Source organism: Plodia interpunctella, chromosome 7 (genome assembly GCF_027563975.2).
Source record: "Plodia interpunctella isolate USDA-ARS_2022_Savannah chromosome 7, ilPloInte3.2, whole genome shotgun sequence".
Lineage (NCBI taxonomy): Eukaryota > Metazoa > Arthropoda > Insecta > Lepidoptera > Pyralidae > Plodia > Plodia interpunctella.
This window is the reverse complement of record NC_071300.1, coordinates 1,613,469-1,640,805: the sequence shown is the minus strand read 5'-3', so window position 1 is coordinate 1,640,805 and position 27,337 is coordinate 1,613,469. Positions and strand designations below refer to the sequence as shown.

The 27,337-nt window shown below is 37.0% G+C and overlaps 1 protein-coding gene across 1 annotated transcript; it reads right to left on the bottom strand.

Moving 5' to 3' along the window:
- Positions 1-299: 299 nt before the first annotated feature.
- LOC128671335 (uncharacterized protein) lies at positions 300-23,489 on the bottom strand. The gene is made up of 16 exons (XM_053747735.1): positions 23,340-23,489; positions 22,930-23,010; positions 19,972-20,118; positions 19,206-19,312; positions 18,584-18,772; positions 15,871-16,026; positions 10,361-10,497; positions 8,633-8,822; positions 6,383-6,533; positions 5,599-5,810; positions 5,065-5,248; positions 4,376-4,577; positions 3,730-4,004; positions 3,260-3,459; positions 1,824-2,138; positions 300-1,388 (listed from the first exon to the last, which is right to left on the bottom strand). The coding sequence occupies exons 2-16, from the start codon at positions 22,999-23,001 to the stop codon at positions 1,127-1,129; spliced, it is 2,799 nt and encodes a 932-aa protein (XP_053603710.1). The 5' UTR covers positions 23,002-23,010; positions 23,340-23,489; the 3' UTR covers positions 300-1,126.
- Between the last annotated feature and the right edge of the window lie 3,848 nt (positions 23,490-27,337).

The following is a 27,337-nucleotide window of genomic DNA, read 5'->3' as shown; positions in this document are numbered from 1 at the left end:
GCAAGTTTCTAAGATCATATACATGGATTCAAATTAGTATACAAACATATCTACAAATTGCAAATTGCAATTAGAACGGTCGACGACTACGACGACGACTCGACGAAGAAGAAGAAGTATACAAACTCACGTGGCACGAATAGGATTGGAACATGGGACCTTTCGATCACAGGCCGACGGTCTTAACCACTGGTCTACCACCAGTGCTTATTCACAGTACAGGTGTAACCCACCAGACTACGGAAAAATAATTTTCCAATCAACGTCTTTACGGGAATTACAAGAAAACAAAATTACAATTGTGACTTAAAAATTTTATTCAAAATGATCAAAATGCGTGTCGTTTCATCAATTTGCTTTGATTCAAGTATATTTATTATTTTATTATTTAAAGTTAATACTTAATTTACGTTCAAATTTTCATTCTCTAATTAAACAGTCCCTGTACTTATAACTTAACCTAAGCGAATATTTTCTCTTATGAAACATTCATATATACTTAATAAATAAATGTATGCTTATGGTTTAAACCGAATTCAGATAGATACAATATTACTTTCATCAAATCACTCGAAAGCTCTTTCGGTCAGCCGAATTTCAATAGCTCCGTCGTCTGTTGTTTTGACGTCTGTCGACGGACGACGCAGAAACAATATGGAGATTCGACATACGACATCAAACTCTATAGAAAACAACAGAGCACAATGAATGGAATTTCCAATCTATAATAATCCATAAAAATATGAAAGTCTGTCTGTCTGTTCCGCTTTCAAGGCTAAAGACGCTGGAGCTTTTGATGAAACTGCAAAATGCATGTAGTTAAATACCCTCAATTCAAACATAGGCTACTTTTTTTTTCAAAAATCAACCCGCAAATGACTATAGTGGGGGGGGTGAAATTTTGTATGAAAATCATGTCTGTCCAGCTTTTGCAGAGAAATTTACGCGGGCGAAGCCGCGGGCCAAAGTTAGTCAGTTATAAATTGTGCAGCGTGATGTGCTGTCGACTATACAACAAAAATACTAAATCGTTGTTTAAATGACAACGTACCATACGATACATAAAAAAATAGTTATAAATACTATTACATAGTATTAAATGTTTAAATAGTTATTATACTCAGTTCTACATATGTAAATCATCTTTGACACTAGAATTCGCTAGATACGCATCCAACCACTTCTCGATCACAGGCAAATTCTCCGCAGACCATTTAGATTCTTCTCGAATGTTCCTCATAGACTTCTCGATGATGTGCTCAGCTGACGCGAATTCTCCTTGGTGGGCCACGTATAGATTTGACACCAGTTCTAGACCTTCTTCAGTGGTGAATTGAGAGGTGGCTGAAGTGATCAGGTTATCCCAAAGGTTGGTTTTGCTGATGAATCTGAAATAAAGTATTTATTTATAACATTCGATAATGCTACTTGCCTAATCTTCTTGAAATTTCGCATATATGCACCTGATATACACTGTAAATCATATATTAGGGATAGTAAGTATATTGAGAGAAATAAACGTTTTTTGTTAGCGAAACTTACCTTGTTTTTCACAGATTCACTTTCTACGGCTATTTATCCCTTGCGGGGTAGACAGAGCCAAGAGATTATCCAATTCAATATGAACTTTTTTAAATTGAACTTTCCCTTGGTACACTTTTACAATCGCGTGATGTGATGCAACAGCTGTCACTTTCTACTTTTTCGCTGGCTTTCCAGCATGGAAACAAAAAAGTATACTAACATTATACTTTTAAACAGTTGTTCTCAAACTTAAAGGCCATAATTCAAGTTGAACTATTAAAAAGTTAAGAAAGTCTTACTTTTCCTTCAATACATCCCAATTGTTATTCACAAAGTGGAAGAGCGTCGTGTATCCTTGAGAGCTTCCTGTCAGCATACTGAATATAAGGAACAGGTCTGTCTCCGTGAAATTTCCATTTCCTTCTAATATCGTTATATTTAATAATCTGTTAATTTTGTACTCGTCTATAGGACATCCAGCAAGAGTTTTGAGGAGATATGTCCTCTCGCTCTGTTTTCTTGAAGGGGGGAAGTTAATCACTCTCTGGAGACCAAACTCCCATTCCTTCTTGGTGCCCCATTTGAAGACTGGACAGATGTATTGGTTTGAGATCCTGGAATAAAACTGTGCGTTATTTGAGCGAATTATAGATAGTATTCGTGATTCGATAGAATTTCGTGTCGAAACTGCGGCCAATATCAACTCTTACAATATAAAACTAAAAATATATATAACAGAATTTATATATGAATAATAATATTCTAGATTCTTCTTCTAGGTCTCGATTACGAGTGCAATATTTTTTTTTTCGCAAAATGTTTAATTAATTTAGAAAATAAAAACGGAAATGAAAACTACTTCTCTCCTTCTCCTCATTGTCTCTTTCTATCGCGTATTTCCACCTGCATTCCCGGCCTTGGAGTCAAACAGTACATCTCTTAGCGACTACCAAAACGCAGGTGAAGAAGTCACAGAATCCGCGTAAAATTCAAGATACGACTCCCCGACCTCAACCCACTTTAAGAATGATGTTGTTGCTTTTGAAGGATTCTCACCTCGTATTACACCCACGGGAGGACATGGAGTGGTCCTATTCTAAGGCGGGAACCACATGCCAATATTCTTGTGCTTGTGATTTTTTTTTAGCTTTATGCTGTACCTAATCTCATTTACTGATGAAATATAATATATCCCAAAAAAAAAATCAAATTTGAAAATGAGCTTCTACAGTATGAATTTATCAATATTCACACTCTCGCACCTCCGAAAAATGTTTAATTTTCATTAAAAAAATTCCAGCTCAAATATCCAAATATAATTGAAAGCCTCCCGAATAAACACGCTTCAGTGTTAAATAAAATATTTTCAGCGTAAACTGGAATTTACGTTAAAACTGTAACCTCCATTTTCCCACAGACGACCCCTGTACAAGAGTCAACCTACGGTCAACTTGATCTAGCTAGTCCACGTAGTAATATTACAGGAGAGGTCAAAAGCGAAATACTTTTTACGCTTTTGGCCTCTCCATTCCAGCAGTACATAATTCTCTCATCCGCGCAGTTGCACAGGCAATACACCCGGCCTGGCAAGAAAATATTCATCAATATTAATTAATTTTAGTACATACATATTATCACGCCTGTTTCCCGTAGGGTAGCAGCACACCAAGCGCCACAAGCACACCAAGGTAGTAGATTAGGTATTTCCACATGCCAGTATTATAAAACAACTCACGGATTCCCTTCGTCTGGGTTCTTAGCCTCCATCCACTTGCTGTAGTGTTCCTGCGCCTCCTTGATGCAGGGCTTGTATCCTGCCTGGCAGAGGAACGTCTTGGTCAGACTACGGAGGTTCTTCCGCCAGTTCTCCTCGTCCTCTCGCTCATTCTTTATCAGCTCTTGGTACAAGGGTGTTAGCAGGATTCGTACGTACGCCTGTTCACGTAAATATTTCAAAAAAACATTGTATAGATCACAACAATCTCGAAGCTTCTGATCAAAGTTCTGGTTGACATACTACAATTCACTTATTATCCATCGTCCATATATCTCATGACGTGCTCTTAAAACGCCAAAACAAATTCTAGGTCACTGAGCCCAGATAGTAAGACATAAATACACTGTTTTATTACAACGAACCTAGTTAATGAAAATATCTGACACAGTAAAAAATAACTGAATCAAAATAGATCTAAACATAATTACCCTGAATTTCCCGTGGATACACGAACAGATATGTCTTCCAATGTGATCTATCATCGTGAACACAGGGTCCCAAACTAAGTGGTGCCTCTCATCCTTCAAGAACAGGGTCATATTTAACGCAGTGGCAAACGAGAGGTCCCCAGCATACGCCAAGTTCCACGCATCATGGAGCAGCTTAGCGCGAGTCAGTTCTGGGATCTTGAGCCGGTCCTTGCCTTGAAGGTAGTTGGAGAGGAGGATCCAATTTTGCTGGTCGTAATTGACCGGGAATGGTCCTAAAATAAATTCTTAATGTTATCCATTCCTGATAATATCTGGAGTCTATGCGTTCCAAATACCGAGATATTTATTTCAAATAGCAGCTTTGCCATGATAGGGATCAATATTGTTAAATGTTTATTTAAATATTTCCTTTCACTAATTGTTCGTAGTTTAAAGCTTTAAATTAATTATTATTTTACTTAAAATTAGATAAATAAGCCTATTTTAACTTTGACACAAATACAAGATTCCATAATTATAATGGACGAAAGCGATTGGTGGATAAAAGAGTTAATATGAAAAATCGTGATAAAAATGACATAAATGGAAATTCAAAAACTAACGTGTATGTTAAGTACAAAATTATGACAGACTATATACTTACCAATTTCTTCAGGGTTCACGATGATAAACTGGTCTTTGTTCGGCATGGATTTGATGGTCAATTCCTTCTTATCCTTCAGCCAGCTACTGGGCACGGTGTGGGAGAAGTTGAGGCGGTCCTCTCTCGCGATTATGATGGGCACTGGCCATGACATTTTTGCTGCATCGGGTACGTCATGTGGTCGTTCTCGTAGGAACACTTTCTGGAAATATCACATCGATAAATATTGAGTAAAGTTAATACTCGTAATCTACATGCCGTTTTTACGGGCCTGCAAGAAGTGTCAAACGAAAAGAATTTTAGTCAATGGGGATATATCCTCCTTGTCAACAGCACACGCATATATGCAAGTCAGATGTCTGTTAACTAAAGATGCCGAACACCTTGCAAAGTTGAGAAGAAAATGTAGGAAATCGGACCTTGCACTCCGACGCTTGACGACTGGGAAGAACCAAGAAAACACTCACATAAATGTTATTATAAAATATTTATTGACTTTACACACATTATTGATTATACGTATTATAAATTATATATATTTACGCACATTATTGATTAGAAGTATTTGTGGCCAAAAAATAAAATACGCAGCTTTGATAAATCAGTTAAAATATCGTAATTTCATCGTTAATATTTATAAGTTGAGACTGAAAGTAACCTAATAATTAAAAAAATATTGAATTTCATACCTGCGTGATGACAAGCTTGTTGGTATCGTACTTCCTCTCAGCTTTGATGAGAGGCAACCTGTCTTTGTCTATCCAGCTCTTCACTACGTCCTTGATGTTCATATCTTGAGGGATCTTCCCGTCTGCACGAGCGGCAGTATTTAGGTTCTCCCAAATGTCATCACCAGTAAACGTTTGGAATTTTCTGCAAGAAATGTACGAGTAGTTATCATCATTACAGTAAAAAAAAAGTCAATTGCTGGACATGGACCTCTCTCAACGATTTCCACCGATAGAAAGCAGAAATATCTTAATATAATAATCTTACAGGGAGTGAATGCACTTGAACAGTTTGATATTGGTGGAGGCTGTCTCCTTCATGCCAGTGAACGTGCTACGCTTATTGCTATGACAGATATTTCGCTTTATGCTATGGTATGAATTTACACTACATTTAATACTTACAGCTACAATAAATACTGCGCTTACGTGATCCAAATTTGCTAATATGCAGAATATATCAACACTTGCCACAAAATGTCCGGAAAATCTTACCGGGACTCGATAAACTTCTGCAGCCCCTTCTTGAAAGTATCTCCCCCAAGGGTATAGTTGAACATTCTGAAGAGCAGCTCGATCTTGGTGCAGGCTGTCTCCTGTTTCATGCCGGTGATGCGCGAGTGCGGGTAGCGCTTGCTGAACTCGTAGTAAAGCGAGTACAGTACTGTCATCGGCCATTTACCTTCCATTTCTGAGCCGCCGTTGACCTGAAAGCATCGGAAACTCAATCTTTTCCTATTTTATGACCTAAAATATTAAAATTATTTCCAGTTCCATAAATCTTCAGCTAATCTTGTTTAATCCATGTTTTTATATCAATAATATTATAAAATTGATGTGAATGTGCTTTATTTTTCCACGGCGCCGTCAGCGCGGAGTCTTAGATTGAGGTAATTTTCGGTGAGGAGGTGGAGAGCTGAAGAGTGACATGTACTTTATGCCATATAAATTAAACAAAATTGTTTTTTTTTTTTTTTTCAGAGTAAGAAAATAAAATATGAGAACCAATTTTTAAATAAACACAAGTCAAAAACTGCTATTAAGGATGAACTTAAGTACTTCTTTACGATAACATTCCTTGCAAGTAGGCCAAACACATCGTGTAGCGTATTTTGGATATAAACACGATGTGTTTAATTTTAAGCGGCTAAGCTAAGCTAAGATTTAAAGCTAATATAGGTATGTAAAGTATCCTTAGTAGATACCTTCTTTTTTTTTGACACTGGTGTAAGGTTTTATTCAAGTATCCTAAAGGCATCTGACATGACTTTTTGTTTACCTTAAAAGCAATATCCGCAGCTAAGTATCCAACAAGAGCCTTGTTGATGTGGGCATCCGACCACCACGCTGGGGTGGCTAAGGATCCAAGCCATTGGTACAGGATCTCTTGAGTCAACTGAAGGTAGCCCTTACTGCTCAGGTCACTTTCCCTGTTGACAAAATGTATAAAGTATATAAATTACGTAACTATTAATGCACCCGTCGGTGCATTAATTACCTATTATGAACAGTAGCGATTCACTTTATAAAGGACCATTGACTATAAGACTTTTTAACCAAACCCTACGGAAATCGCGTGATGTCGGGATAAAAAGTAACCAATTATTTAAACCAAGGTGTCAGCTACCTAAATACCAAATTTCAGATAAAATGACCCAGGCATTTGGGCGTGAAGAAGTAACAAAGATGCTCACAAAATAACGCCTTTATAATATTAGTTTGATTACGGATGATATCCAAGCTATGTGTTCCTTAATCGCCTCGTACAACGTCCACAGGAGCGGGGCGGTCTTATTCTAGGGCGGAACCACATGCCACACATACTCTCTATTAACTACAAATATCTAAGTACAATTCTACCACACTTTAACCTTAAAGTTAGTGTAACAAATTAGGCATCAATTAATATGCTAACTACTTTCAAGAGTCATTCCAAGTTAAGGTCACAAATACACCTTAACTATCTAACTTTTAAATAGTACAAGGGCTATCAGGCTTATCAGCAACCTTGCAGACCCTTCTCAATTTACATAGATAAGGCGGGAAACAGACTCGCTACTTTCATATCGTTAAATTTGCAACTATTTTCATTATAATATTTTATATCTTTGTTTTATTATGTATGAAAGTCTGTTTTACGGACACGGGTAAATTCGGGTAAAGACATAAGGTCAAATAAGGGCTTCTAAACATCAATAAAGTTTGTGTGAAGTTTTACGATGACCAGGTTATAGATTCTATCATAAATGGTACCTTTGAGGTACTAAAAATATCTATTTTAGATATTTGTATTGAATATTGATATAATTAATATATGAATAAATATATTTTGACTTTGAATTAACTAATCTTGATAATTTTACCAAATTATCAATGGATTATCAGAAAAGGACATGAAACCTTTTATTATAAAGAATATGCTGCTCCCAAGAGTTTCATTCACGAGATTGAAGCCGCGGGCCTTCTGCACTGTCACAAAAAATGACGGCTCAGGTTATTCTTTGCCTCAGATACTAGAGAAAATTTATGGAACATAACCTAAAATTCCCTTGTTACGGTGTCAGAAATGGTAGCCGAAACTGATTATTTAAACAGCAACAAATATAAATTCACAATCCATTTTAATGACCTACTTAATCGCACACTAACGTCACCATTTCATTTATCAAATATATTTAGCTAGTAGATATTTATGTGTTATGGTTCATTAAAAATCGCAGACCAAGAAATGAAAGTGGCATGTATACAATATCTCTCATGATCCAGATAAGGTACACCCTCAGAGAATTATGGTGCACCCTGTCTATAATATACGGATATGAAATCGATCAAAGATAGGACCGAATTAACGCGACCAATTGAACTTGGATAGTAACATATTGCTATTTACTATACCGATGGGATATATTCCTATTGGGATAAAGGTTTGGGGCACGTAGGAGTTTATTTAAATCTTTATTTCACTCCATTAGTTTTTACTGAGGTTATTCTACTTGAAATATTAGGTTAATAAACCCCTTTTCACATGAATTCACACATTTCCGCAACAGAAATACCTCATTATGTGAAAACAACTATGACGGTCTATGAGATACTGCCTAGTAACAGACAGACGGACAGTGGAATCTTAGTAATAGGCTCCCGTTTAACCTTTGTATACGTAACCCTGAAAACAACAAAACAAACGTCTTCTCTCTTCATAGTCGTATTCCTCATGGCTGAGGGTCGTGGTCATTACGTGGAATGAAACACACACAACAACTTTCTTGGCATTATTAATGGAGTGGTTTGCCATTGCCTTATCCATTTCACATACAAGTTAATAATAATCAATCAGTGTGCAGGTTTCCTCACGATGTTTTCCTTCACCAGAAGCAAGTGGTGATCGATGAAAACTACTATACATGAGTCAGATTGGTATACAAACTCATGTGGCACGAGTAGGATTAGAACCAGGGACCTTTCGATCCACAGGTGGGTGTCTTAACCATTACACCACCACCGCTTCGACACGAAACGAACGACTTACTTGAATATAATAAGCCCCCAATTGTCAACAGGCTTCACGCCCTGGTAATTCGGCAAGGCGACAAAATCCAAACGACTGACTGGTAGCGGCGACTTCATAAGCTGCGTGATGTGCTTGTAGACCACCAGGATCTTGTCCATCACTCCAACTAGGGCCGGCACGAACTCTGAACGGCCCCAGACGCGGAGCTCTGAAAAAAGATACAAGATGAAATAAAACGGCGCGCACTAAACGACACTAACAATAACAGATTTTCAAGAGGTCAGGCTCAAAATCTTTTAAATTCGGAGTTCGACAATCTATATTTGGAGTCTGGTATTAGTATAATTAAGTAACTATAATTCGATAATTCAACATGTTTCTGGTAATAATGGAAATATTGATTTTGACGACCTCGGTGGCGCTTGCCCCTGAACCAAGAGGTCCCGGGTTCGATCCCCGGTCGGGTCATGATGGAAAATGATATTTTTCTGATTGGCCCGGGTCTTGGATGTTTATCTATATAATGTATTTGTTATAGTATCGTTGAGTTTTACATTACCAGAGATAACGATATATTAGGATTTTAACGATACCTTACACATCTACATGGTGAACGTAATGAGAAGTCCCATTTAAACTCTGAAATATTACACTCGATTTTTGGAAGTTTTTATTATCTTGCAAACATTGTATCTTTTTACTGGACCTGCAAATATATATATTTTACTGTAAAAATATGTTGGTAAAATGTTCTCACTGGATATTTCGGCAACAATGCTGAACAATCGAATCGACGGCAGCTGAATCTGCAGATTTCACGCAAAACGACATTTCAGCTCTCGGACGCGACGTCTGATTTCATCGGAGACGTGTAATTATGTTAGATGTGATTTTGTCTGCGTTTGTGAGCCGTTTTCTTGTTAAATTGGAAACTTTTAAGTAACCTGTGATCAGTTGGACTACAGTCTAGACTGAAGTCACACTGGTCTGGTAGGACGATTTACGCGCGCTGCGGAAGTCCGCGGTAGACTCAGTTTTAAATATTTTTTTGACGTGAATAAATGATGTTTATCATCCTAAGTTGAATAGAGAATAATGAATTTGATTAGAACTATTTGATCTTATCGTATCAATTCCTCTAATTCATCGTCTTGTGGTTACCCCAGGAGATATCCACACAATCTCCTCTCGTAAATGTTGACTAATAGATATGAACCATCTTTAACTCCTGATAATTCCAGAGAGGGTTGATGCTAGGCTGGCGGCCAGTCAAATCAGGAACTGATCATTAAATTTTAAAGAATTATTGTTTTACGTGGAACCTGGACTTCAGGGCGTTACAGCCATTAATGTTGGCAGGAACACGCAAAGATTCACATATTCCATAGGCACGGCCATCTTCTTCATCATCATCTTCATATTCTTCATCTTAAACCATCAATTTGCCCAGGGAATAAAAGTCTGGCTATGCCGCACCCACCTGCCCTGGCAGAAAGGGCAAACCCAAAAATTGCTGGCTTATTATCGTCAATGATTATACGCGTGTCAATGACCTGACAACAGAGGATGCTGAAGACTATGCGAAGTGGACGAGAAAAGTAGGAAAGCGGATACTGAGCTCCGACGCTCAACGGCTGAGGAAGAAGAGAGTGATTTTACATAATGAAGATGAATATGTACATGACAGTTATCCTCATATTTAAGTACTGGTAAATTCCTGAGATTGCAGTAGGAGTTTTAACGAACCAATGTTATTCCCAAGCCTGTCCTTGAAGACGCTCATGTTGACCTGCTTCAGGTCGCCAATGACGATGCCCAGGGTGAAGGTGGACATCGGAGGCGTCAGCTCAAAGTGGTCCCACACTGCGTTCGGCTCCCCTTCACTGGAACAAATATTTTCAGAAATCAATACTAATATTATAAAGAGGAAAGATTTGTATTTTTATTGTCATGTTTGTAATGAATAAACTCAAAAACTACTAGGCCAATTTTGATGAAATTTGGCACAGATATAGGCGAAACCTTCGGGGGTGACATAGGCTCACGAGCGAAACCGGGGCGAGACGCTAGTAATAAATAAATCTATCCGGGACAGTGCTCCATCACTTTTAAGTCTCGCGCCGAAATGATCCAGAATTTTTTTCATCTCATTATTTCTAAAATAAGTTAAAAAGCATGTGTGACACGTATAACAAAACCAATCATCAGCCCACACTAAGTACTAAGCTTGTATCGCAATTAGGAATGTATCACATTTTTGTTAAAGCTTTTAGAATGGAATCCCCGTGGCGGATTTTTTGTCCATTTATTTCCGAATTGATTCATTATTATTTTTTTTAAGAACTCAATTTACCTTATTTTTTTGGCTATTGATAATTTTCTTGCATGCTTCCTCATTGCTTTGTTCAGTTTTTCTTTTAGGCAGACACCTCGTTTCTTTGTTCAGTATAGACTGACAAATGGTTAAAGCTTATAGCTATTCTATATTACCAATAAAGAAAAGGAATATACCAAATTGTGACGAGAGTCATTGATGATGTCCACCATATTCTCATGGAGTATATTAAATATTAATATGGAAGAGTGTCATTACTGAGAGAGCCGATCAGGACTGGCATACTAATCCAACTCAATGAGAGCAAAACATTATACGAACTTTTGCTATCACCTCAGTAATAGCTTACTATTATGGGGTACGATGGGGTATAGATAATATCCCTTTAAAAACTACTTAAAGAAAACTTAGATTCTACTAATATTATAAATGCGAAAGTTTGTGAGGATGTGTATATGAATGTAATGTATGTGTATGTTTGTTACTCTTTCACGCAAAATCTACTGGACCTATTATTATGACATTTGATACACGGGTAGAATATAACCCGGAATAACACATAGGATACATTTTATTCAGAAATTCCCACGGGAGCGAAGCCCCGGGGCGCAGCTAGTAGCCAATAAATTTCAAAATTAAATATAGATACTTTTATCGAAACTGCAGCACAAACAGAGACCCTAAAGGTGGATTTTCACTCAATCCTTAACCTTTAAAAGGGCGACGGGCCCTTTTCCTATGTACAAAGTAAATCACTTAGATTCAGACGTCTAGTGATAGAATTTATTTCAACTTCGAAAGATAAACCTCGAAATATTTAAGGGTCCGGAAGGAATGATCTTGGTATTTCACCCAGTCTGAGAGATTCCAGGCCTGTTTTAATAAAGTAAGGGTCAGTTGCACCAGTCAATTTAAACTTTAACTTGCGCAGAAATAACGGCAGCGCGCAGATTATAGTTATCGACGAGGTTGACTGGTGCAACCAACTCTAAGACATTTTTAGGCAAACAATTAAGATTCCTTATGAAGAATGGAATTTCAATCGATTTAAAGTTATGTGTTGGCCTATAAATAAATATATTAGGACAAATCAGACAGATTGAGCTGGCCCCAAAGTAAGTTCGAGACTTGTGTTATGGGATACTAACTCAACGATAGTATATTTTATAACATATACATATATAGATAAACATCCAAGTCCCGGGCCAATCAGAAAAAGATCATTTTCCATCATGACCCAACCGGGATTCGAGCCCGGGACCTCTCGGTTCAGTGGCCAGAACTTTACCAATGCGCCACCGAGATCGTCATTATAAACCGAAATGATATTTTTTTTATGTATCTAGTTTTCACTTCTACCGGTTGTTTTCGTAGTTATCGTGTGCTGAAACCCGGGTCGCTTAAAAACTGCCGGTGGCCTGCCGTCGACCCTCTTGGGATATGCCATTGCCGCTTGTGCCTACCAAGGTTTTTATCCCTTAATCACCTCGTACAACACCCACACTAGGGTAGATCCTCCAAAACATCATGGATTTTGTCCACGGCCACAAATTTGTTCCTTCGTATATCACCAATTCTTTATTTTCGAGCGTGTTAATTGCTAACACTGGTGTCAGATTTATTCAAGTCGCCTAAAGGCATCTCACAGATTACAGCGTCTAGTGGCAAGATATCACCACTGAGGGATTTTTGAAACGCTTACATTTGCAATGGTCCCACGTGATTGGACTTTGAAAACATTCCTACTAGCTATAAAATAAAATTAATGGTCCAGAAACGGTCCAAAAAGGCAATACTTGTGGTTATTGATATTTTGACCCATTTTCGAGTACAATTTCATACATCTGAAGTAGTAAACTATACTTGGCGGATCACGTAGGCTATACTGCTGTCTCTAGAGCTATTGTGTACGTGATTCAGGCCTTTGAATAATATTATTACTTATTCAGACTTCATGAAAATTTACGACATCTCGGCCCAAAACTACGTCTTGTATACTAGCAGTGGCCACTGACTTCGCTCCCGTGAAACATTCGGAGTGCTAAGCGGCGTTCCCTGTATGATATCACCATCTTGAGCCACTTGATAATCCCCACTGCTGGGGCACTGGCCTTCCCTGTGGATAGATAAGGAGAACGGGCCATGCGCGGCCCATTGCGGATTGGTGGGTTTTGCTGACTGATCGATATAACCGAACTTAACGCAAATGATCAAGCACGCTAACTACTGCGCCATCGAGCTCCACATATATCTATACTATTATTATAAAGAGGTAAGCGTTTGTGAGTTTGTTTGTTTGAGGCGAGATTTGACAGCAATTTATAGTATGCTCGAATCCCAAGATAAAATAACTTGTCACGACTATGTATCTACTTTTGTTGAACTCATAACACCTCTTGTATTGTCGGTTAAAAACAATTTCCTAAACAACTAGCCATGCAATATCGAGCGCACTGGTATAACGTACAAAGATATGGTAGTTACAAAGCGCCACTGAAATAATCTCGTTGCAGACAAACTGGATGTTGTCCATGAGTAAATACTTGACTACCGCCGTAGCGTAGTCATCATGTCATCGTGTCCGCTATCCGTGGAGGTCTGGGTTCGATTTCCAGCGCGGAATAACATTTGTACTTGTAATCACAGTTTGTCTACAGTTCTAGGTGTGTTATGTCCGTTTCTGTGTTTATGTCCATCGGAAAAGTCGTTAAGTGTTGTTCGTAGGTTTACTTCATAAAATAGGAACATAATAGAGTTAGCACACTTAATGTCCTCATTTTCTATTAATGATACAATTACAAACATATCTAGATTTAAATGATGAATAGTTATTTGAAGCGGTGATAGACTGGAGGTTAAGAGGGCATTCTAGTTGACAGCTATCATCTTGAGTGTGAAATGGAGAAGGCAATGGCCACTCTATTAGCAATGCCAAGAAAATCGTTGTGGCTCTCTCCTCTGGCTGGGGGCCAGATGGAAGATAGATAGATAAATTGAATCAGACAAAAATATGTAAAAATAAACGGAAAAATTCAAGCAAAAATACCCAAATGAAGCTTCTGTAAGTACTTCTTCAATATTACCTATAATTAGATTAGAAATTTCCAAAATGCTAGTATTTGTAGACAAAGCAGAGGACGTGTCCTATACAGACGTAAAAATCTTTAAACCATTTTAAAGATTTTTACGTCTGTATAGGATAGAGTAAAGTCGAGAATACTCCATCAACAATAATCAAAGCAACCAAAATTTAATGAAGACTTGAGTCTCCATGTACTAATTAATTCGGTAATTTTCTAAACAAAGAAAAAGGGCAGTCTACACTACATCGTATTCACTCATGCACTGATACCGTAAAACCGGTTTCAGCCAGTTTAAACTGCACTAGGGAAGCCTCGTTTACCAGCGCATGACCATCTTATATTCCATTATCGGGATAGGATGGGATCAACATTTGATATCATTCTTGATCCTTTATACAATGAAGCTCCGTTTTAAAGTATTTACTACAAACAGAGCTTAAAAATTAAGTGTCATGTTGAAACGAGTACTATAACGAGTAGTAAGTAAATTTTTGTATATCAGAGACTATATGTATCTTCTATACATATAAAAAAAACTATAAATGAGCTATGTCTGTACATAGGAGGTTAAATATATTAGGCCAAATCATACAGATTGAGCTAGCCCCAAAGTAAGTTCGAGACTTGTGTTATGGGATACTAACTCAACGATACTATATTTTATAACAAATACATGTATGGATAAACATCCAAGACCCGGGCCAATCAGAAAAAGATCATTTTCCGTCGTGACCCGACCGGGGATCGAACCCGGGACCTCTCGGTTCAGTGGCAAGAACGAGGTCGTCAAGAAAAAGAAAAATAATGATGAATGGGGTGTTAAAATATATTTTTAAATTTTCGCTAAGAAACAAAATAAATTTACAAAAATGTGAGGTGGCGCAACTATGCGGGGTGTAATCGCCTTAATAAGGAAGATACCACCTCAACGATTGGAACCCTGATCCCCGATCGTTGGAATCGCTGCAATTCTTTACACTTCACCCCGGGATTGCGATTCCAGGTGGATTCCAGAAATTGGGTTAAATTGAGCGGGTAACGTCCATTTAAATACAGCATTAGTTTTCAATTTTTGTTATAAAATATAGGGTTACGTCTTTTGTTGCTTTTTTTTTATTACATTTTATTTTCTTAAAATCTGTGATCATTTTTTCCCGATTTCTATTCTTGACGACGACTTCATACTATCGCGAGAAAATTCACCAAACTTCGACAGATTCGGCAAACATTGCTGGTTTTTCGATGTCCAGTCCATGCATTTCTAAAGGCGTTCGACGATAGTGCGAAGCCGGCATTAAACTTCTTCTTATTATATCATAACAATTAACAAGCCATTACAACTAACATAACAAAGGCTTCGCTATAAAGTAGTAGCTTTCATTTCAAATAAGCAACACCTAAAATACTCCTTGATGTCACTAACAATCATACGTTTGCCCATAAAGAAATATATTTATCTATGTGCTTGCCATGGAATTACTAGGTACTCCGTTGTACGAAGTACTTTAAATCTACCCTTGCCAATGTACTGACAACGGTGCGACGTGGAAACGATAAAGTAGGAAAGCGGGCTTCGGCTCCAACGCTCAACGGCTCGAGAAACAACCAGGAAAACGCTCAGATGTGTAAGAAAGAGGGTAAATTAAAAAATACATATATTTATATAGCAAGGGTAAGCGAAGTGTGGGGCACAAACTGACTAAATAGCGTGATGACCTGCGAAAGATTGGATGCGAAAAACCCAAAACCGACAACCGTGGCGCACCTTGGGAGAGGCCTATTTCCAGCAGTGGACTGCTACAGACTGTGGCTGATGATGATGATATCCATGTACTCACATTTCATCAGTCTTGTCCACGGGGACGTTGCTCAAGGCCAGCATGTTCTTAGGCCGAACCACGCTCAGCTCGAAGACCACCTTGTACTCGGGTTCGTCGAAGCACGGGAACATGCGTCTCGCATTGTTGGGCCGGAACGAGGTCGCCACTAGGGCCCTGGAATTTTCAAGAAAATAAAGAAAATAATGTTTATTCAACAGAAAAACATACATTTTATAAACACATAACATACATACATTTTATAACTATTCTAGTGAGGCTAATTAACATTTAGAAAAGATTTTGTTGAAAAGGCGACCAGCGCAGCATTTTGCTGTAAAGTGCTAGATTGAATTTGAATATGTCATTTTTCTTTACCGACAAAGGGAATGAACTGATATAGATTTAGGGTTTATTGAGGGTTCAAGTTTCCTCCATTACAAAAATGGGGGCAAACTAAACCAAAAGTTACAAATAATTTTCAAAAGAAAAAAGTGCTTTATTTGATAATTTATCAATCTTGTGTGTGAAATAGTGTGTGAATGGAAAGCAATGGCAAACCGCTCCATTAACATTGCCATTAAAGTCGTTGTGTGTGTTTCATTCCACTTAATTACCACGACCCTTAGCCATGAGGAATATGACTGGAAGGAAAAAAGGATCGAAGTTAGTTTTTGTCATCTATACTATTATTATAAAGAGGTAAGCGTTTGTGAGTTTGTGACTTTGTGAGTTTGTATGTTTGAGGCGGGTAATCTCCGAAACTACCGAACCGATTTCATAAATTCTTTCACCATTAGAAAGGTACGTTATCCAAGATTGCTATAGGCTATATGTTATCCCAAATTTCCCACGGGAGCGAAGCCCCGGGCAACATCTAATTGTATATATTTTAAAAAATATGCTAGTAATTTTCTTTTTTATTCTCGTACTTTTTTGTGATGTATGATTAATAAGGTTATAACATCATTATGATAAAGTATTCGCGGAACACGACAAAGATATGCGGATGTGGGTCATCTTATTTTATGGTCGAGATCATTAGATAAGTCAGTGGTAAATCAGTTGTGTTGCGATAACTTATCTCTGTCATATACTCTGTGCTAAGGTGTCGGTCAAACTGTATAACTAACAAACAGTTTCATCCCTACATATTATAAAATGTAGTCTCTCGCGTCTCTATCTAGATGAACGCGATTCTAAAACTACCGGACGGATTTTTGGACGGGCTTCACCAATAGATGACGACCACCGTGGCCTAATGGTCATCATACCGGATTGCTACACGAATATAAATATGCTACGAGAAAAATAATCTTTTTCAGATTGACCCGGGTCTTGGATATTTATCTATATATTTATATGTTATAGAATATAGTATCGTCGAGTTAGTATCCCATAACACAAGTTTCGAACTTACTTTGGGGCTAACTCAATCTGTATCATTTGTCCCTATATATTTATTATTTATTTAGATAGTGTGATTCCTAAGAAAGGTTTACGCGTATAATTAATTATGTTTTTACCCGAGCGAAGCCATGACGGGCCGCTAGTAATAATATGTGTGTACATATATAGGTACATTACATATAATCTTCATACCTGTTTTTCGTCATAAACTTATGGATTTCCACTAGTAACGTCTTTTATTTACGAGATAAAAAACAGGAAAATAAATAACACTTGTAAGCTATCAAAAATCTATTTGCGTGAAGTCACCTACAGAATATTACCGATTTCCTAGAATAAGGTATAAGTAAATATTAGCTATCGGTAAACTGATTATTTTTGTTTGTAAATATTCCGGTAATCTCTACTTGTAACAGAACTAAAATTTCCTACCTAAGTACCGTAAATCCTTGATTGTATAACAAACGTCGAAATTTGACGTCGTACAAACGAATCGCACAATTAAAATATAATGGTAAGCCCTTCTGGCATGATAGGGACCAACACTGTTGAAATGAGTTTCTTTCGGCATTTCTTCTCAGCAGTGGTCGTTCCAAAATGCCAGTAGTTTGTAGCTTGTGAGAAATAACTTTTTAATATGAAAATTGACGTGAAAAAGTGCCTCTGAAGATCTAATTTCTGAATAATGATTTGAATTTGAATTTGGAAAATGAGAATGGGTGGGGGACACATTATCGTTGGATGCATTGTTGTCAAAAATAAACAAGTGTACAATATTTCAGCACAATCGGTTGAAGATATCTGCTTCCAAATTGTGCTAATCAAATCAAATAATTTATTCAAAAATTATGCTTTTTTTCACGTCATATTCTAAATTAAATGATATTTACCAAAGCTACAAACTACTAGCATTTCGGAACGACCACTGCTGAAAAGAAATGCCGAAAGAAACTCATTCAAACAGTGTTAGTCCCTATCATGCCAGAAGGGCTTACCATTTTTTAAATATAAATTGATGTATATTTTTTATTACCAATATAATAATGCAAGTACACAAGTAAGTACATGGTCAAAAGGTATACTGAAATATACTATTATAAACGTGATCGAGTGCTGATGAAAAAAATTTATATATAATTAACCAAACGAAAAACTTTTATTAAAAGATCGAGCTAACCAGTTCCCCCTGCAGCACCCGTTCACGAGTAGACGCATGAGCCAGCCATCGCGAAGCTCAACCACAATAGAGGGACTACAAGATTCCACCCGAACATACATACTTACATACATTGTAAGTTAAATAAAACCTTGTAAGAATACTCACTTCTCTTCTTCATTCTCCATATAAGTGGCCTTGAAGAAGCCCTCAGTGTGGCTCGTCTCCATGTTCCCGTTGAAGGCGAAGTCCAGGCTACCCTTGGTGCCCTTGGGGACAACCGCACTTAGGTGTAGAGTGGCTATTGGCTTCTTGGCGTCCAAAGTGACTTCTTTGACCTCCACTCGCTGGCCATCACTATCGGAAATGAAGAAAAGGTAAGCATTTTCTTTATTGTATCTATGTACGTATGTGTGTGTGTGTATTGTACTAAATCTATACTATTACTAAAAAGTGGTAAACGATTGTGAGTTTGTATATTTGAGGCGGGTAATCATCGAAACTACCGAACCGATTTCAAAAATTATTTCACCATTGAAAAGTTACATTAACCAAGATTGCTATAAGCTATATTTTATATCAAAATTCTCACGGGAGCGAAGCCCCGGGCAACAACTAGTACTCCATATTGTATTGGAATGATCGACTCGACGTAGAAGAAGACTAAACATCCCTAACAAGTTCTGTCACTCTCTCTTTTTCTTATCTGGTGGTGGTTTCTTAATTTAATGCCCTGAAGCCCTGATATGCTAAATAATAATTTATTTATTGGTTTTCCAGTAAAACTCACAAGAACGGCACAAAGATGTCCACCTTCGTGATCTCCAGGTCGTGGCCGCAGTGAATCAGGATGACGTCACTGTCCTTGAGAAAGGTCACATTGATGCTGACTCGGCCCTTCGGAAATAATTGCTTTTTTAATTATTCTTTACTAGCGGGTTATACTATAATAAATTAAACACAGAAACTTACTTAAGAATAAATTTAGGGTGTACTATCTATTGGTGAAAATCGTACAAAAATCCGTCCCTTTTTAGGCTCAGTAGTCTTACAGACAAGGAACCCTTATAGTTTCGCCATGTCCGTCTGTCCGTCCGCGGTCTAACTCAAAAACTATTACTAGATACTAGAATGGTGTAATGTGCATAAGTATAACATTAATCATGCCAACAAAATGGTCAACTAAAAACTTGAAAAGATCAATTTTTATGCAGAGTTTAGGCATGCTACTAAACTCTCGGTCAGTGAATCCGATTCGCGCTTGTTCACTTGTCGTAGTAAACTACGGATCACTACCCCTGTGCGTGGCCCGTCATGCACTTGGCCGGTTATTTGTTGTTAACCAATCAAATCCTTATAAACTTAATAAACTCAAAAAAAACAGGTAACCTGTTTGATTCATTGAATTGAATGAACTATGTTTTTACAACCAGAAGCCTGCCTGAAGATGCCTGAAGCCTCAAGATCAGCTTTCCAGGCTGTGTCCCTTAGTCGCGCCCTATGACACACACAAGAAGACATGGAGGGGTCTTATTCTAGCGTTGAAGCACACTGACCTTGAAGACTCCGTCCTCCATATAAGGCTCGATCTCCAATTTGTACCCGCTCGGCTCCACGATCCTGTCCAATCGGGTTTCCATGGCCAGCCCGTGAGCATTGTTCAGATCGATGCTTCTTGTCTTGATGATGTGAGCTGCTGATACCTAGAAATAAATTATATTAAATATTTGATTTAAAAAATCTATAAAAAACAGCAACCAATATTAGTCTGTATAAGAAATATTAGTAACGACCTGAGGTGTTTTTTAAATTCTAATTGAAATTAACAGAAGTCTACGGGAGAAGCTTCAAGATACTGGAGTTTTACTTTCAGACCTTATAAATATTTTAATATTTGATTTTGCTAGCAATCAACCACATATTTTCTATGAATATAAAATTACTGAATTGATTTTGACAATACAATAAAAAAATGCTATAAAGGAGACTATATTATGCTGACTCTGCACGTTCTCTCTATCTACCATTTGAGATTTTCCCTGTTTTTTCCTCAGCTGTAAAGCGTCGAGGCCCAGCGTCCGCTTTTCCCCCCTTTTCTCTTGCGTTTTGAACGGTCTTTGCATCCTAAGTAGTCAGACCTACGGCATACTTACATTAGCATTAGTAATAAATATCCCTAATCTGTATGATTCATAAATCGCGTATCATGGAATGATTTTCATACGATTCGCAAATCCTATTGTTAAGTTGTATGGGTTATAATATTTTAATAGGTAGGTTTTATTTCCCTGTCACGTTTAAGCAGAATTCAATTTAGAAAAACCAATGTGTTTGTGTAGGTAAAATACGAAGATAAGGATACTATTCTATTATTTCGTAATCGATCTTCATTATGAAAAATACCTAATGTTTGTATTGAAAAGAACAATGATTATTTTGATACATGCGAGTTTATGCAGATAACTATAACGGTACGTTCTAGATAATTTCACACAATCTAGTATGCAATTCTATCAACTAAAAAACTAACGATATATCGAAGGCAGCCTAAAATTACAAACACGATGTAAATTTTAAGACGATTATGTAATGAAAATCGCTGTTATAGCAGTTAAGGGTACTACCCACAGCTTCATGGTACGTTTTAGGTTTTAGCAGTGATCATTAATTTTAACATATTGACAAAACTATTTGTTTCTATCGAGTCATTTTCCTGGTGGATTGTCTGAACTCCACCGACCGACCTTGACCCATATATTAACTATCTCCACCGACTGACCCTTGATTAGCTATGCCAATTTACATTTAAACATAGATGTTTGACTGGATCTACAGCGCGTCTTAATTTTTTCCTTTTAAAACAACGAAATTAAGAGTTGGTTGCACTGGTCAATTTTGGTGTTAACTTTAACCTGCACGCCGCTATCGTTTAAATAAAATGGCGTATTTTACATATATACAGGTACAAACTTAACTTGTGCAATGTACCCTTACTTGTCAAGAAAATGTTCAACTTACCGAATATGAACTTTTTGGGCTTAGACGAGCTACGACAAAGCAACGACTACAACTCTCACGATCTTGCGTCATTTTTTTCTGCGGGGTCATCAAACGAGATACATTGTAGATTTTCACATTGGTGATGGTTTAGTAGGAAAGCGGATCCAGGGCTTCGATGCCCAACGGCTGAATTGTAAATTAATAAACCGTGTTTGCTAACCCCGCTATGAGTAACGACTGGTTTCTAGGACATATGCTTGGAGGTTCTATTCTTTGGTTTAGTTAAAAATTTGGAGGCTGACTTTCATCTCTTAATGCGATCTAGTTTAGGACTTAAACTAATCTAGCAACACAAATTCTTACCATCGAGTTAATCTGTCGAAGTTAATATGTCAATCGTGTTAATGGCTTAAAAAGTTGACCGTTATTAGATGATGTTTTTCGCATTGAATCCGCCTATTGTCTACAAATTGTATTTTTATTAAATAAAGCATACATAAATGAATACAAATATTTTTTACTGTATACTAATAACTACTGTGATTTCTTTCAGATTCCTAAATAGGAATGCGCTGAATTTGAACCGTTCCGTAAAAGTTGATGATATTCCGGCAGGTCTTGTGTGTCAATTGTCATAAAGGCTCTAGCTCATAGCTTGTCCCATTCTTCTTATCCGTTCATAGGGAAGGCCAGTGCCCCAGCAGTGGACACGATTAAACAGCTGATGATGATAAAAGAAGATAAAACCATTGAGATACCCACGTTCCGGCAAAATGCCTAATGTTTAAACGTCACTCAAAAAAAATTCATTCAGATATAATCCTTGTCCCTATTCGTCTCAAAATAGAAGCCAACAACATCAAAAACGACAGACTTGCAAACAGGATGTTCGCATTGTCAGGCCTATTCTTTGAAAGAAGATGGCCGTTAAGATGGTTAAATTGAACTGTGGTGCGTCAATGATATAATGATGACGAGTATCCAGTATGTCCAATCGACATTGCAAATACTTGCACTTATAACATTAGCAGCATTCGCAATATCGAAAGACGTCTGAATGGTGTTATTACGATGTTACAATGGTTTTAAATGACTTAATTACGGTTAAGACAAATATAGTTGAAACACAGACCGAAAAGTATGACATTGCAAGACAAGTCATTGATTGTATTGTTTCTAAATTAATAAAGAGGAGACAAAAAGTATACTACTTACCTTCTGATGTCGTCATGGATGGATTATTATGTAAATAAAGTAAAAAGTACTTAGAAACATCATTTTAACTTTACAGTAAAGTACCACAGAAAAGGAAAACGCAGACATCCAGTAATTTAATGATTTAACGATAAAATGAGTGTTTCTGATAAGAACAATGCTAAGCCTAGAAAATTGTAAATATAAACCTAAGAAAACTCATTAGCAGAAAGAAAATTATGATTATATACTTTTAGAGAATCGATGTGGCACACCTTTATTTAGTTGTAGAAAAATAAAAACAACAATCTTATACATACCTTATCTGGCGGAAGACAGTGTGATGAGGCAGCGAGCCATAGGCATAAAGCTAAATTGCTTATCTTCAGCATATTATGAATCTGAAATAAAATCATCAATGGTAATTCACTATTTCACAGGAACTCTCACTTCGCGCATTGCGCAAGTTGATCTTCTTTCCTTCTTTTATTTATAGTCTTTATAAATTAGTTAATTACTTTTTTATCATTATTATTGTATGCCCTGTTAGGCCCCTATTATAGAGGAAAACAATATTCCGCACGTTGATAAATATCTTGTTTTTCATTCGGTTTGCAACAATTTACGGTCTTGTCTATACTCTCTTGCTAAGCAAATAACGACATGTGACCAGCAATTCTATTTCTAAATCTAGTTATTTGTGTCACTATTCAAATACTATTGTACTTACAGTAAGTCCAGGTCGGCTCCCAGGATGGCACTGAGTCTGATCTCCTGTGGCTCGGCGCTCAATTGGCAGGATGTGTCTTGTTATCACTGATTGGATCCAATCCTTGCTGATCACCGTTGAGACGCTTTTTCGGAGGTGCGAGAGGTGACACGTGATTTATTGGGTGACGCAAGCCATTGACGTCTCTGTTATTAAGACGTCACTCTTCTTTTGGGTCAGTGGTTTATCCATCTTGGCCAGTAGGTTGCAAGGTCAGTATACAGACGACCAAACTTATTCAGTCTGGTGAAGAACTCTCTCAACATCGCGTGTTCCCGGTTACATTCAGAGCTGTGACACCCCGAAGCCCAGGGTTCGCGAAAAAAGTAAACCATTAAGTGTTGAAGATTTGGCCATGCTTTTACAACCGGCTGCTTGCCTGACATCAACCCTCTTTAAGGCCGCTATTGTTGCCTATCAGCAGTTAAGACATGTGTCTCTTAGTCGACTCGTATGACATCCACGGGAGGATTTGGAGTGGTCCTATTCCAGGGCCACGAGATAAAAATGCTGCTTATTGTAATAAGAAATTTTCACGAAAAATAATTTCTGAAACAAGCTTTTAAGATCTTGTTGCATTCGAAGCGTGACTTTGTTGAAAAGTTGTACGAATTCTCTAAACGAGTATTAAAATACTACAGGTGCAGTCATCCATTACACTCATGAGTTACGTATGTATCTAATTTAGTAACATTTTACATTAGTAAGTGCACACTCTAACACGGAAATTTTGCTCATAGACATGGGATCTATCCCACGTTCTCTAAAATTATAAGATAAACACTTAGATCACTGGATTACGCAGTAATAATATATGTACTTAATGAATCATGATCTAATCCACGTAATTATTGCATATTGTAAACTTTATGCCTACGGATGTTTGGTTTGGACTTATTAATATGATTTTTGATTCAAGTCATCGCTACTTCGTCTTTGAAAAATCAACGTAAAAGTCAATCAAGGGATGGATGATGGATTGGAGATTCTTCTTCTGATCTGGCAGCCTATCACTATTTTAGAATCACAATTCAATTTCATCAATAAGTGGTTCAACGTGGTTTTCGGGAGTTTCATTATTCTTAGCTCTATTTACCCAGTACAAAGACTTTACCCCTCTCTTATCTCCAGCGTTTTCCCGGTTTCTTCTCTGCCATTGAGCGTCGGAGCCCAATTTCCCCTATTGTACGACAATGTACACAGTACGTACATCGTGCGTAACATCCGCGAATAAGTGATATCAGATTTTCAGAAAGGGATTTCCTACCACCCTGACCTGTATATAAAAGTAGTGGCCCGTCCCAGCTTCGCTTGAGTAAAAACATATTAAATTATTCACCTAAACCTTCCCGAAATCACGCTATCTATTGATGAAAACCGCATGAAAAATCCGTGTAATAGTTTTTGAGTTTATCGCGCACAGACACAGACGCGGCAGAGGAATTTGAAGGGATAAAGATAATATTTGTAAGACCGAATTACCAGCACCATAATAGCCCTGTAAAGGGTAACATCACTCACACAGTACGTTGCATAGAAATTGAAATAATGTAATCAAATATACGCATAGACGCAATATTTTATTAGCAATTCTACGCTAGGAATTGAGGAATCAGATAGAATCCGTTGTAATTTCTATTTTCAACTACACACCCCTGGGCCTTTGTAGCTATCAATGGTGCTACAGGAATAGAGGAAGACCACGAACAAGATGGTGCGACGATCTGAGGGCATTCAGAAATAACTGGTCGGAGAGAGAAATGGAAGGGGATGGGGGAGACCTTTGCCCAGCAGTGGGACAATAAGGGTTAGCAAAAAAACTAGGTACACTTTAAGTAATAAACGGATTTTCATGTGTTTTTCAGCAATACGAAGAGTTCACGAAGAAAACTTAAAACTATTTACACTTCTATTCACCCTGTTTTTATAAGTTTTGTTCTCAGTACGCACCGAGCGATAAAAATCGAATGATTCATTTATTTTGACGAGCGCGGCACGTGTTACAAACCAGATTTACGATATTACTATATATGTTTCCAGCTTAGTATTATTTTATAGGTCTTTCAGTTGTAACCCTGTCGTATAAAACAATATTATAATGCCATACAACGTCAATACGACTCGTTACTGTGTGATTTGTTGTAAATACATGTATATCTTACGATTGCGATTTTAAAATAACAACGACAATACACAATATCTTTTATTAATGAAAAAAATTGAAGCACTAATTACTTTCGTTGTTACGGTACTATTAACATAAGGTGTGTTTTAAACCTATCGCACTTTATAATGTTTGCAAGCGTGCTATCATCCCACAAAACAAAAACTTGTACATAAAAAGTAATCCATATATTTAGAAAGGACGTAGATTATATCGATACTAAAGTAGGATCAATTTAACAGGTCACATTTGACACTTCGTCCAAATTCATAAATGTAACCTTGTAACGGAGGGCGTACAATATTTATTGTTACAAAATCAAGAACTACAAAAAAATCAAAGATAAGTGGTTTATCCAAAATCTTTGAAATTAATAATATTAACAAAAGAAGACATTTTTTGACAATTCGAACTATAGGCTGACAGATGTCAAATATGACTTATTAAATTGATCCTACTTTACTACATATGTCAAGTCAATATCAAATTTTTCTGAGGTTATCGTAAAAAAAAATATTTAATTATAGTAATATATTAGAATACGTAATGATAGATAAACAAACAGGCGAAACAATCTACGTGACTATTTGGAATCCAAATGTCGCTATGATTCTTTCGCCAAAAGATTTATCCTCAAAAATCTCCTCATTTTCTTCAAAAATAAAACAAAGCGCATTCTGCAGTTGCGGTTGAAGTGAAGTGTCCCCCTCCACGTCCGGCTAATTTCCTCAGCAGCGGAACAAAAATGTTCTTAGACAAATATTATATTCCTTTTCCTTATTCAATTCCTATCAGACACAACAGAGTCATGTAGGTATAACGTTTAGGTTACGTTTTATATATTCCAACACATTTATTGTGGCATATTGTATCTTTTAGGGAGGCTTGCACCGGTTAAATTTGACGTAAACTTTAACCTGCGCAGAAAAATGCAAAGTATGCCATTTTGTAATAAAGTCAGCGGCGTACAGGTCAAAGTTGATTGGTGCAACTCACCTTTAAATTATAGGAAATTTTTCAACTTATATTCTATTATTTGTATTATATATATATATATATATATAATACAAATAATAGAATATAAGTAATATAATATATATATATATATATATATATATATATATATATATATATATATATATATATATATATATATATATATATATATATATATATATATATATATATTATTTTTTAACCCCCGACGCAAAAAGAGGGGCGTTATAAGTTTGACCGCTAACCGACCGCTGTGTCTGTCTGTCTGAGTACGTGGCACCGTAGCTCATCAATGCGTGAACCGATTTGGATGCAGTTTTTTTTATTTCATAGCTAATTTTTATCAGGTGGTTCTTAGATATGTTCGATCAAAATCGGTTTAACCGTTCAAAAGTTGTAGCGAAATTAATATTGTAAGTCGATTTTTTTAAATTTGTTCAACAATTAAACTTGTTATCTACTTATAGATTTAATGGCTGGATTTCTGGAAGAGAGGAAGATCACCACGAGTGACGATTTGAGAACGTTGAAGAAAAATTGGCCAGATATTGCCTTTAATCGAGATAATTTTAAGCCAATCTGTATGTAACCTTTGCCCAGCTGTGGTGCCCACAGAAAAAAAGTTATTTATCGTCATTTGCCAGTGGGTGGAACATACCTAAGCTGAAAATAAATTTGATTGAAAGATCTCTAAGGAATAGTATAGATTTATCTAATCCCCAAATCTCAGAAGGTTTCGGCGTTAATATGTCCCTCGGGGGCGGCCAGTAAGGTATTTTTGGTTGAATGATAAATCTCC